The sequence below is a fragment of the Hipposideros armiger genome, unplaced genomic scaffold, assembly GCF_001890085.2.
Source record: "Hipposideros armiger isolate ML-2016 unplaced genomic scaffold, ASM189008v1 scaffold_447, whole genome shotgun sequence".
Lineage (NCBI taxonomy): Eukaryota > Metazoa > Chordata > Mammalia > Chiroptera > Hipposideridae > Hipposideros > Hipposideros armiger.
The window spans coordinates 836,933-850,186 of record NW_017731797.1 but is presented as its reverse complement, the minus strand read 5'-3'; the positions used below and the strand labels follow the sequence as shown (position 1 = coordinate 850,186).

Here is a 13,254-nt window from a genome sequence, read left to right as displayed (position 1 = left end):
GGCTTGGGACGCCAGCTCTCAGCAGTAGGGCCCCGGTTCGGATGCCACATGAGGGCCAGTGACACTGCCCTCTACAGCTAAGAGGCTGAACAACAGCTCAACCTGGAGCTGGGCTGCCATGAGTCGCTGGCGACGGCGTAGGCTGCAGCCCCTGCTGCAATGGGCTGCCATAAGCTACCGTGTGTGGCCAGCAGCCAGTGTGAGCTGCCAAAAGCCACTGTGAGCGGTCGTCTAGAGGCCGGCAACCAATCTGCCTCACCCAGGAAGAGCGCAATGATAATACCAACATGGGCCAGTGAAGCAAAGTCCTTCACAAATAGACTGAAGAACAAAAGGACAGCAACTTGTCTGTTCCCCTTCCCCTGATTCCCCAGCACTGTTCCCCTTCCCCAATTCCCCAATAAAATCTTTAAAAGAAAAAAAAAAACTAGACAGACCAATGGATTCATTAAAAAATTCCTTCTTGGGCTGGCAGAATGGCTCAATTGGTTAAGAGCTCGCTCAAGAGTGCCAGCTCTGAGTAACAGTGGTTCGATTCCCGGCCCACGCTGAGCTGCCAACAGGTGGCAGGATGGCTCAGCTAAAAAAAAAAAAAAATTCCTTCTTAAAGCAGTATTTTGAAATCATAGATTGTGACCCACTAGTGGGTCATGGCATTAAGTAGATTGTAATAGGCATAAAAAAGAAAAAAATATATAGTGTATTTCACATGAGGGTAAATATTGTCTTGTAAAACATTTGTTTCAGTTGTGTGTGTGGTTGCAATAGTATTAAACATATTTGTTACTGTGGGCTTGAAAGTCACTGTTTTAAGGATGCACTTAGGGAAGAAGGAAAACGATGCCAGAAAAAAGATTTGTTAAAGTAAATTGTAAGCAATAAAATCACTAAATATATAGACTAATAATAATAACAACAACACCTAGTTAGCAGGATGGAAAACAGATAAAAGCAAAATGCTAGTAGCCAAATCGTTTGAAGAGTTTTTGAAGTTCAAGTGTTCTAGAGTTCTTCTACTGACTGAGATGGAGTTAACATTAGATTTTGTTAAATTAAGCATAATTTGTATTAAAATCCCAAGGGTAATTATTAGAAGAATAGAAGTAGTAAAGGGGGAAGGAATAAGAAAACTTCAATTTTGGGCTGGCCGAGTGGTGCGATGGTTAAGAACTGGCTTGGGACGCCAGAGGGCCCCGGTTCGGATCCCACATATGAGGGCCAGTGACACTGCCCTCCACAGCTAAGATGCTGAACAACAGCTCAACCTGGAGCTGGGCTGCCATGAGTCGCTGGCGACGGCGTAGGCTGCAGCCCCTGTGGCAGTGGGTTGCCATGGGCTAATGTGTGTAGCCAGCAGCCAGCGTGAGTGGCCAGCAGCCGCAGTGAGTGGCTGTCCAGAAGCCGGAGACTGATCTGCCTCGCCCGGGAAGAGTGCAATGATGGTGCCAACTTGGGCCAGTGAAGCAACGTCCTCCACAACTAGACTGAAGAACAAAACGACAGCAACTTGTCTGTTCCCCTTCCCCCAATTCCCCAGTGCTGTTCCCATCCCCCAATTCCCCAATAAAAATCTTTAAAAAAAAAAAAGAAAACTTCTATTTTATAAATGCAAGAAAAGACAATAAGACACAGGAAAACAAAGTAAAAAGATGACAGAAACAGATTTATAAGTAATTACAAGAAATGTAAATGTACTATAAAACTGTTAGAGAAACACAACCCAACTACATTCTGATTACAAGAGATACCCCTAAAACATGAGGACTTAGAAAGCTGAAAGAAAGCTGGAGTAACTATATTCAATTTTTTAGGCTTTAATATAAACAGATTACTTGAGATTGTGGCCAGTTGTGGAGTTAAATGTTATGAGGTTATTCTCCAAATAAACTGCACTGTTAATTTTGAAATGCCAACACAGATACGTTGGTTAGCCACTAGTCTTAATGAGGTTTTGGCTCAAAACTGTGGGACTGACCCAAAGAGGTGGTCCAATATGCTTCAGCAGTTCCACTTAAAAACTAGACATCAAAAGACAGTTGAGTATATTCATTTGCTATAAGGTAGCACCGGGGAATGAGAAGGGGAAAGAAATGATAAATGATTCACGTACTTGATAGCCTTTTACAGCAGAGTAGATGCATTACTCCCACAATGAGTAGCTCCTTTTGCTTAACAGAAAAAGGATTTTTGAAGGCTTCTAAAAACTGGCCTTTCTTCTATTCAGTGTTGTAACTTTTAGATACACTTTTTTTTTTTTTTAAGATTTTTTTATTGGGGAATTGGGGGAGGGGAACAGACAAGTTGCTGTCCTTTTGTTCTTCAGTCTAGTTGTGGAGGACATTGCTTCACTGGCCCAAGTTGGCACCATCATTGTGCTCTTCCTGGGCACAAAGATCAGTCGCCGGCTTCTGGATGGCCACTCACGGGCGGCTGCTGGTTACACGCGGTAGCCCATGGCACTCCACTGCAGCAGGGGCTGCAGACTACGCTGTCTCTGGCGACTCACGGCAGCCCAGCTCCAGGTTGAGCTGTTGTTTAGCCTCTTAGCTGTAGAGGGCAGTGTCACTGGCCCTCATATGTGGGATCCAAACCGGGGCCCTCTGGGGTCCCAAGCCAGCTCTTAACCAAAGTGCCACTTGGCCGGCCCTTGGATGCACTTTCAAAGCGGCTCTATCTACCATCTTTCTACCATTTCTCACATGAACTACTTAATCAGTAAGAAACAAAAGGTTGCTGTATTTGTGGAATGCCAGTATTGAACTATTTTGGATAAATTTATTAAAACTGAAAAGTGAATATATATAGCACATTATGCTATTTGCCCTACTGAATCCTTCACAATAATTTTCTCTAAGCATCCTGGGCGGTTTCATGTTGTCTGACTAATATTCTTCTTTATCAGTGTTGGTTTCCCCAGATAGAAATCAGAAAGCTCACTTTTCTAACCTCCCTTAAAACTAGGGTGCAGACTGTAATTTACTCTCCTCCTGTCAGGTGCATCTACATGAGACTGATCGAAAAGCAAGCGATATATGAAGCAGCAGGTACCAAGGAATCCATCTTCTAGCAATGGTGACTACAGCAGCATTATTTTAACTCTATCTTGGTTTTTATTTCATTCTATAAAATATTGTTTTTGTAGTGTTTATATAGATTTAGAAGATTTATTCTTCCAAAATAGATAAGACTGGATTAAAAATCACACATGTAACTTAATTAAAATATTGATTATAAGAGATTCCTTATTGCATCTCAGGGCTTTCAATGGAAATCACATTCCATCTTCCTAACGTACTTTCTTTGAAATTTCTTTTAGGTGAGTCTTTTGGTGGCAAACTAATTTTTTTTATCTAAAAATCAATCCATTTTTATATTTACTCTTAAGATACTTTTGCTGGGTATACAATTCTAGGTTGATGGTTGTTTGCTTTGAGCACATTCGATTCCACTAGACTCTAGTAGAATCAACATTGTATTCTGACTTTTGGGATTTTGACTTGATTGCACTGAATATACAGAAAAATTTGGGGAAAGCACCTTTCTTTATAATACTGAGTTTTCTAATTCATGAACAAATGATTAAAAATCTTACTTTTTATTCATTGTTCTTTAATGCCTCTCACTAATGTTTTAGAATCTTGGCCCTATGTCTTAACACATCTCATTAGATCCATTCTTTAGTGCTTCATATGTATTTTTGCTATTACAAATGGTGACATTTTTGTAATCTTCATTTACTAACTCTTGTTGATATAACTGTAAAGATATACAAATTTAAATTTATGATTTTGTATCTAGCATCCTGTTAAACTCTGGTAGTAATCTGTGTAATTCATCTGTATATTCTTTTAGATATCTATGTATATAATACCTGCAGTTTTGTCTCTTCCTTTTATCTCTTATATCTTTGTCTGTTTCTGCCTGTCTACCTTATTGTGCTGCTTAGGACCGCCAGCCCAACATTTAATAGAAACAAGGACAACAGGCATCCTTGTTATGTCTCATCTCAAAAGAAGCTTTCAACTTTTCAAAATTAAGCATGATGTTTCTTACATGATTTTTGTAGGCAGTCTATCTGGTTAAGGAAAGTCCTTTCTTTATCAAGTTGGACAAGACTTTTCATCATGAATGAATGCTGTATTTTATATAATGCTTTTTTTTTTGCATCTATTGAGATGATCATATAATTTTTTTCCTTTAATCTCTTAATGTGGCTGACTATATAAATTGATTTCTAACATTAAAGCAATCTTGCATTCCTGGAATAACCTGGTCACATATCCTAAATTGGTCCTGGTGTTTGCTAGTGTTTTAAGATGTACATCTGTGCTATAAATCAGAGTGTCATATAATTATCCTTCTCATACTATCCTTATCAGGATTTATCATCAAGATGGTACTAGTCTCTCATTAAATGAGCTGGGAGTTTTTATTCATTTTCAATTCTCTGGAAGATTAGAAATTGCTGGTTAGGACTGAAGTTCTTTTTTTTACGAATTTTAACAGAACTCAATGAAGTTATTGGGCTTTAAGGAAAGATTTTATTTAAAATAATTTTTTTTACCACAGATTCAATTTATATAATAGTTACAGGATTACTGAAGTTTCCTATTTCTTTATAAGTTATATTTTTTAGGAATTTGTCCAGTTAAATCTAATTTTTACATTTGATGGAATAAAGTTATATTTTAGTGCCTGCTGCATCTGAAATGATGTCCTCTTTTTTCATTATTGATATTGGTTTTCTATCTCCTTTTCTTTCGTAATATCACAAGTGTATTTGGCTGTGTTGTATGTTTGTTTTCTGTTTCATTCATTTCTGTTCTTATCCTTATTATTCTTTTCCTTACGTTCTTTGGGTTTATTTTGCTGTTCTCTTTCTAACTTCCGGATAGGAATTTTTACTTCATTTACCTCCTGCCATTCTTTTTTTTCTAACGTAAGCATTAAGGATATGTATTTGCTATCAAACATCTTATTGTTTTAGCTTATCCCACAAGTTTTGATATGTGGTGTTTTTAATCTTTCAGCCCAAAATATTTTCCAATTAACATTGTGATTTCTTCTTTTACTGACAGGTTATGCAACAATGTGTTTCATAATTTCCAAACATAGGGATTTTTCTATTATCTTTTTATTAATTGATTGGTTTGCGGTTTGATAACTTGATTTCAGTTCTTTGAAATTTGCTGATAACATTGTTTACGACACATGATAAAAACTTTCATTTAAACAAATGCTCCATATATGTTTGAAATTCTTTATTTTCAAAGTGATTGGGTACATAGTTCTATATAACCATTAGGTGAAATTTGTTAACGATGTTGTTGAGATCTTCCAAAATATCCTTGCCGATGTATTTCCTCTACTTCTATCAAATTCTATGAGAGGTATACTAAAATCTCCCACTATTGTGGGTGGCTTTAACATTTCTCCTTTTAGTTCTGTCAGTTTTTACTTTATATATTTTGGTAGAACAGATATTTAAAATCAGTCCCCTTTCTCTTTTCCCAGTTTTAAGTATCATGATCAAATGATGTTTCTATATGATAATCTTAGCTAAGCCTGTTTCTCATTTTCAAATTTACCTATTTTATGGTGGAGATTGGATCTTGAAAAACATGTTCCCTGGTAGGTCTTTTTGAAAGCTAAATTATAGCATGTTCTAAGCTGCAGTTTTCTATAACTTAGCCCTTAAAAAGGAAAATAATTAAGTCCTGTATTTGTTACTCTTTAAACACCTCATCCATTAAAAAGGGCGTAACAATAGGTATCAAGCTCTCAAAAGACTCTTAAATTAACAATTTTTACTGCTATTACTACCTACTGTGTACCAGGCATTGTTTTTAAACACTAATGCAATCTTCCCAGCAGGCTTGTGAAGTGGGTGTTATCTCTATAGTTTTTAGAGCAGCGGTTCTCAACCTGTTGCGACCCCTTTGGGGATCGAATGGGGACCCTTTCACAGGGGTCGCCTAAGACCATCGGAAAACAAAAAGATATTTACATTACGATTCATAAGAGTAGCAAAATTACAGTTATAGAATAGCAATGAAAATAATTTTATGGTTGGGGGTCATCACAACATGAGGAACTGTATTAAGGGGTTGCGGCATTAGGAAGGTTGAGAACCGCTGTTTTAGAAGCAATAAATAGGAAAGTAATGGAAACTTGAGATCTACTCCTAATCACCACCAAATGTCAAACAAATGCAGTCATTAACAAAGATCCTTTTCACCAAAAATGATTATCTCTTTCAGTGTGAGCACCCCACATGCAAGAAAGACTTCATTTAAGTACCTTGTATTTCTGTCTCAATTCTTCCGTGTCTTCTTTCTCAACTTCTAGGACACGGCGCCGTTCGGTAGCATCTTCGGCATAATCGAGCTTAACAAAAATAGATATAATTAGTCTTAATTCCTAAAGTACCCCAAATTAGCTATAAAAAAAAGTCATTTGCACAACTACAGTATTGTATGAAAATAAAAAACTCTGTATTTTGCTCAGCAACCTCTTGCTTTATTGTTACCCTACAGAGAAAATAGCACGCAAAATAGTTCATTAATCCTTTCATGTTGGTGGTTCCCAACAGGCAGTTTTTGATAACAGACTTTAATTCAATGCTAAATGCTAAAGAATTAGGAGTAAAAGGACAAAATGTTTTAGGCAATGAAAAGAAGATATCACACATGACAGCTGTACACAGCTACTGAAATGAGCACTGGGGTCTGGGTTTAAGTCTGATCTTGCCTTGTGGCATAACCCTGGGCAAACCACTAAACTTCTTTATGCCCCTGTTAAAAGAGGGTTATTATTTGCCACCTACCTGCCTCAAAGGCAGCACTAAATAAAAATGTAAAATAAATTTAAAATTTCCAAAGAAAAATATTAAAATTACATCCTATCTAATGTATTCTTGCATTGGCATCTGAATCTGGAATTAATATCAATTTTAAATATCTGATAAAACAAGTGAGCTAAGGAGATCAATTTACCTCCATTTCCATGCGACCCATGCCCATGACATCATACTTGACAACAATTGGAATGGGATCTGTTCTCCCTGTAACAGGAACACATAATCAAGGTAAGATGCAAAGCTAAGCCAACAACTCACTTTACACATTGGGTTTGGGTGGTTAGAGATCTTGCCTTGGAGTGCAGAGACCAGAAAGCTACAGTGAACCAAACACAAGCCATTCTCACAGCTTACAACCAAACCTACCTCTTCTAGTTTAAGCCCAACTAACCACTTTGACTGTCCTTCCAGTTGAGGATAATTCCAGATTATTATGGCAAAATTAAGTAAGTAATGCAAAGCGCTTCTAAGCAATGGCGCCAGGAGGTTTAAAATAACTTTTCATCAAGAATCACTTCATTCTTACTGTCCACTGACATCCTCCCACACACAGTTTTAAAACTGGTAATAAATATCTCAACTGACATGCTTAAATCAAAAAAGCAGTTTTAAACATGATACAGGAAAGATTCTAATTGCAACTCAGTATGTTTAATATTTTTTTTTTAAGATGCTTTACAGTTAAGTGGGGCTATGAAAATTTTAAATTAAAAGCAACAGTTAGTTGCCCCTAGGAATAAAGAATAGTTTTTCTTTTGAACTGGTGCCCTGAGTTCCCATTTTCCAGAGTGGATTTAACACTGGCTATGACCATCGGTAAGCTGTGAAAAGGACTAGTTGCGAAGAAAATTGACTTTAAACTAATCAATCTATGCTGGAGATTTTTAAAAATGTATATTTAATCCACTCATAACCAGCCAAACAAAGCAAAATGGGGCAGACAAGCACTTTACTACCACAGCTGTTTTACATCACAACTTGCGCTGTTTATTGTGATGTAAGCCCACTGAAAAGAGGACTTACCTTATCCGTTGTACACCTTTAGTGAAAAAACACAATGTTTACTTCCCTCATCATTTCACTCAGGCTGGTGTAAACAATTGTTTTGGTTTTTATGTTTTTGTTATACACACATATATATTATACCTTTGGGCTAAAAGTTGAGTTTTGTCAGGCTAAATGTAATATATTACCAAAACCAAACTAAAAAGAATAATAGTAAATGCCATGATCATGACTAGGTTTGGTCCTGGAGAAAAAAGAAGAAACTGTTTTCAAAGTGACCAGCAACCACTTGTATCCAGTTGCTCTGTGTTTGTGGGATTACTTTTTATCTTTAAAAAATAATGAAAATCAAATTCAGAAGTTTAACTACTTATCACCAATATCCCATTATTTTTTAAACAATAAATAAGGAGATAATAAGGAATAATTATCATAGTGAAAAAAATGTTTAAGTAAATAAAGAACATCTCATGCCAGAAAAAGGAAAAAAGTTATAAAATACAGCCTTCTCTTGGATACTATCAAAGACTGCCAGTTAAAATGGAAATGAATTACTACCTTATGCCCAATGGTATAATAAATAAGCAGTGACTGCAATCTTTAGCAAAAGGACCAAATTAAGACAGGTTATAAAAATGACTTCCTAGATGCAATATCACTTTCATAACGTCTCAATCAGGGATTTACTGGTAAAAACAAATGGTCCAATAAAAGAATTGGAAAAAAATGACAACGGAATTTACTTTTTTTTTTTTTTTTGGTCTGTCTGAATTTGTTATGCAAGAATCAAGAAAGTTTTGGTACAAATTCATTACCTCTGTAAACCCCTGTTTATAAACTCGGCATTAGTACTTTTGCCTTCTAAGGCAGTCAAAGTTTGTTTTAATTTATTTATAAATTGCAGTAGCAAGTGCTAGTGCCCATTACATTGTGGGGAAATCAAGTTTTGGACAGTATTAGAATTTAATGTTTTAACTGATTTTTTTTTGGCAGTTCTAACACAAATAGATACGTCCCTTCTTAACATTACCCTTTAATGAACAAGGATCAGACAAGTTGCATAAGGAAAGGAAAGGAAAATGAAAAAGACCAAGCAGAAGGATGAAGGCTACAACAGAGAAAGTAAGCCTAACATATTGGTGCACTGATGACAAAAGGAGTAATTCAGTCTGAAAATAAAAAATTACCACTGCTAAGTTTACCATCACCACAACAAGTCCAGGATCATAATGCTGTAAAAAAGAAACACCATTTGTTAGGCAGAAACCATTAGGGTAGGAAACAGGCCTTCTAGCAGGCAGACAGGATGGGGTAAAGTAACAATCGGGCTTTGTCCCTCCCCCAATTTCAGCTGGGATCAGAGGAAGGACAGTTCCTGCTACAGCAGTTATTTTCATACTGGTCAGACCAGGGTGTGAGATTTTTGTACTGCTACTTGAGAACATGAACAATCTCCTTTTTAATAATGCAGGGGGTGGGGGAAGGTGTTAGTTTAAAGTGAGAGAACTAGCTCTAGTTTCCAATCTCTCATTTAACTATTCCTTCTCGTAAATCAGTATTCAGGGCCCAAGGGGGGACTTCTTCTTAAAGAAATAATATCAAAGACGGTCAGATCAACTAGACAGTGATCAAGTTTATTTGCTTCACTAAAAAATACCAAGAGGATTTGAGGAGCAGGAGGGGAGTCATCAAGACCTTACTAAAAAATATAATCAGTAAAAGGTCTGGAAAATAACCTTAGATCTTCAGTGCTTGGAAAACTATGTGCATTTGAGTTCAGTTATGAATGAATAAAACTTCTGAATTAGCTTTCTTTAGAACTTTGGTTTTTTTTAATGAAGTCTTCCCAGAACCATGGACATCTTTCTTTCTGCACACAACAATTCTCAGCTTTGAAGGAGACCAGGAACTCCAGAAAAAGTGGCATCGAATGGGCTGTCACATTTACAGTTAGTCTACTCAGAGGTAACTCACAGAAAATAAAGTTTGGCTTTAAAAACAACTGGAAGGTGACATTACTGCCTAGGCCAAGCAGTAATTTCTTTCAATTAGTAAAGAAGGTCCAGATCAAGGGGAAAATCCCAGTGGGAAAAGACACTGAACAGTATATACAGGAAGAGGTTGCAGCATTAAAAAAGAAAAAAATCCACTCAATTTATTCATTTGTGATCAATGATAAATCCTATCATAAAGACCATCACTGTGGAACACCTGAATAACAAAGTATAGTGGTGAATTTCCAAGTGGTAGGTAGCAACAGAATATTTACTAATGATACTCTCTAGAAAACTAAACTTCTTTTTAAAATAAATTTAATTATATAGCCAGGTTTCCTATTTCTTGGTTTCTTTTAAAGGGGGCAAATAGTTCTTAAAATCCATTAAACTAAGAACTTTCTGTTGTATGTTAATTATATCTCAATAAAAATTTTTTGAAAAGATCTTTATATGTTTCATTAACCAACTAGAACTGTACTTTCTATATTTGAAAAGGCAGTTTTACTTCTACAATGACCAAAAAAAAGAAAAGCTAAAATGTTCATATATGCACCTCTTGTTAAATGTGAAGGCGCTATGACTTATCATAACTGAAGAGAGAATAAGGTCAAATATAAAAATCCATTGATTGCCTATAGCCACCGTATTTCTAAGAACAATCCCTCATGAATCAGTTTTGGTTTTAAAACAGTTAAGGATATACCGATCTACAAAACTGGCCCAAAGAACTAGATTGTAGAGAAAATACCTGTTTTTGAGAAATGCTATTTTTAAAGAGACAAAATCTAGGAATAGAACAATTGGGGGGAAAAATACTGAAGGACAACCAAAATCTGGTAGTCAGCCACACTGCAGAAACAGAAGGCACATGACTTCCCTACAGAAATAAATTAGAAAAAAAAAGCTTCCTAATCATTAAAACACTGGTCAGATAGTCAACAGATGTAAGAACACAATTTATCTCCGCTGCCTTTCCCCTTATTGAGATTCATTCAATCACAAATATTTACTACAAATACTTATTGAGTTGCTACTACAGACCAGGCACTGTTGGAAGGCATTGGGCATATGGCAGTGATCAAAACAAATCCTACACCCTATGAATTATCTATAATTAGGAAAAATAATCTTACCAATCTAAATTTCTGGCATGAGGGGGAAAAAACAGAACATTTCTGGAGCAATGCATATGTGGTTCAAAAGCTTTAAAATGTCTCAAGTTGTCTTTTAAAGATCTCTAAAATTGTTTTTAAAGACTAACCCTAATAAAGCAGAAGTAAAAGCACCAAATATAAAAACCACCAAAGTCACAAAATCTACTTCCAAAAGGCAATTAAACTGATAAAGGCCAAGAATTTGACCTGACACCTTTAAATCTACCGATTTCTTACTTTAAGCAACTCAAATACATATGTGAAAATCAAGAAAAATAGAAAATTAGGATGGTGACTATTCTGATTTGCAAAACTATCCAAAATAGGTCTCTACAGTAAGCTATGTTAGCGCCTTTAAATATAATTTCATTGATTAAAATGGTGATTACATACAACTTTGAGAAACACTGAGTAAAAAACGGTACATTTATTTCCAAATCAAAGCTTCACTTTTGCAAATTTCTCCTGAAACTGATAGTCTTCAATAGTATAAGAACTATTACTTTTAGCATCATTTAGATATTTTTTTCTTAGTAACTGTAACATGATAAATGCTACCTCTCAGGAAACACTGGAAACTGGAAACACCAAGTACATTAATTATTCCCTACAGAGTTATCTACATTTAAAAAAAAAAAAGACTTCCTACTCAAAACAGAATTCAAGCTCTCCAGTACTACAAAAACTGACTACATTCTTGCCATAGCCTGTTTAGTGATCTATACAACAACCAGATTACTTTGTCAAATACAGATATGTGTTCTAAGGACACAGAAGTTTAACTGTGACCTAAAGGAATCTCCATCCTTCCATCTTTACACAGTATCAGAGGTGGCTTTCTAGGATAAAACAGTTCAATTTTAATCATATAACTTAATATATTAATAAATGGAGACAGAGAAGGGGCAAAAAATTTAGTAAAAGTGTTATAGAATCAGAATGTTAATTAAGCCTGGAAAGGGTATCTCATCCAGGGACAACATGAGATATTCAAGTCTAAGGAGAGGTAATAAAGGGAATTCAGGAGGCACTTTCAATTAAAAAAAAAACCACCTAAAGGAAATCATACTTTTATTCTAGATAAGACTGTTTGGGCCAAAAATTATATTGTCTCACTGAAGGCTGTCTCATGCTAAACATTATGCTAAAATCGATTTAGTTTTTAAACGGAAAAACCAATTTAATAAAATTTTGGGTAAAATAATCCAAAACAAGAGACTTAGGGGAGAGGGGAAAACAATGCTAGGTCCTTAGTTTAAAAAAACAAAAACAAAAAACAGTTGGAAAACACTTTTGTGCCCTGAGGTTTACTTATGTTTGTATCCTGAATAACTGAAACAGCATCTAGGATAGCGTAGCATTTGATTAAAACCCATTTTTTGCCTCAAGATAATGAACATGTTCATAATGGGTCTCAAACTGAATTGTTCAGGTGTAAATATTTAGTCATTCTGGTGTTTTCTGCTTAAAGCCACAAGATATTGATTTATAATTGCCTTGTCAGTAAGGAATTATTTGATCAAATAGAACATATGGCTATATTATACAGGTATCCATATCTCAAAAAACATGCATGCCATTATAGAGAAATATTTGAGTTTTGAATTACTGTTCATTAGAGGCTTGTTCAATATGTTTTATCTATCATCTTAGCAAGCAGTCATGGAGAAGCAGGCATCAAATGTTTAAGGAGTTAAGATAAACTTAATGGTCTCTAAGGTTCACTTCAATTATTAAGTTTGAAGAATAGAAAATATCTGAGTAAAAAATATTTGGAGGAGTTAAGTAGGTAGTAGCCAGCTCTGTTGTAGTGTAATAATCCAACAATCCAATGCCTTCTTAGCATTGTATTTACTTAGTATTGGTTCAGTTTTCCATAACACAGAATTTTTTACTAGACCAGGATCACTCTATAACCCAAAAAAGACTTTTTAGCTTTATTTAACCTGCTCCTCCTTTACTTTCCACATTAATCCTCTTCCCAATTCATTTTTAATTATTTTCTTTCTATAGAGGGAGCCAAAAAAATGTATACATATTTAAAAAAAACGGTGGGCCGGCCGAGTGGTGCACTGGTTAGGAATTGGCTTGGGACACCAGCTCTGAGCAGCAGGGCCCCAGTTCAGATCCCACATATGAGGGCCAGTGACGCTGCGCCCTCTACAGCTAAGATGGTGAACAATAGCTTGACCTTTTGCTGGGCTGCTGTGAGTCACTGGCGATGGTGTAGGCTGCAGTG

General features: G+C 35.9%; 1 protein-coding gene across 8 annotated transcripts in view; it reads right to left on the bottom strand.

Moving 5' to 3' along the window:
• The window catches only part of GPATCH8 (G-patch domain containing 8), an 86,972-nt gene that overhangs the window by 21,453 nt on the left and 52,265 nt on the right, over positions 1 to 13,254 (bottom strand). For 6 of the 8 annotated variants that reach the window (XM_019665589.1, XM_019665592.1, XM_019665590.1 and 3 more), the window contains 2 exons: positions 6,996 to 7,063; positions 6,301 to 6,387 (listed from right to left, as the gene is read on the bottom strand). In XM_019665589.1, the coding sequence (XP_019521134.1) occupies positions 6,301 to 6,387; positions 6,996 to 7,022 (114 nt within the window). In that variant the 5' untranslated portion in view covers positions 7,023 to 7,063. Of the gene's footprint in view, positions 1 to 6,300; positions 6,388 to 6,995; positions 7,064 to 7,882; positions 7,899 to 9,051; positions 9,097 to 13,254 lie in introns of all 8 variants that reach the window. The other 2 variants (XM_019665591.1, XM_019665593.1) reach the window with 2 other exon arrangements.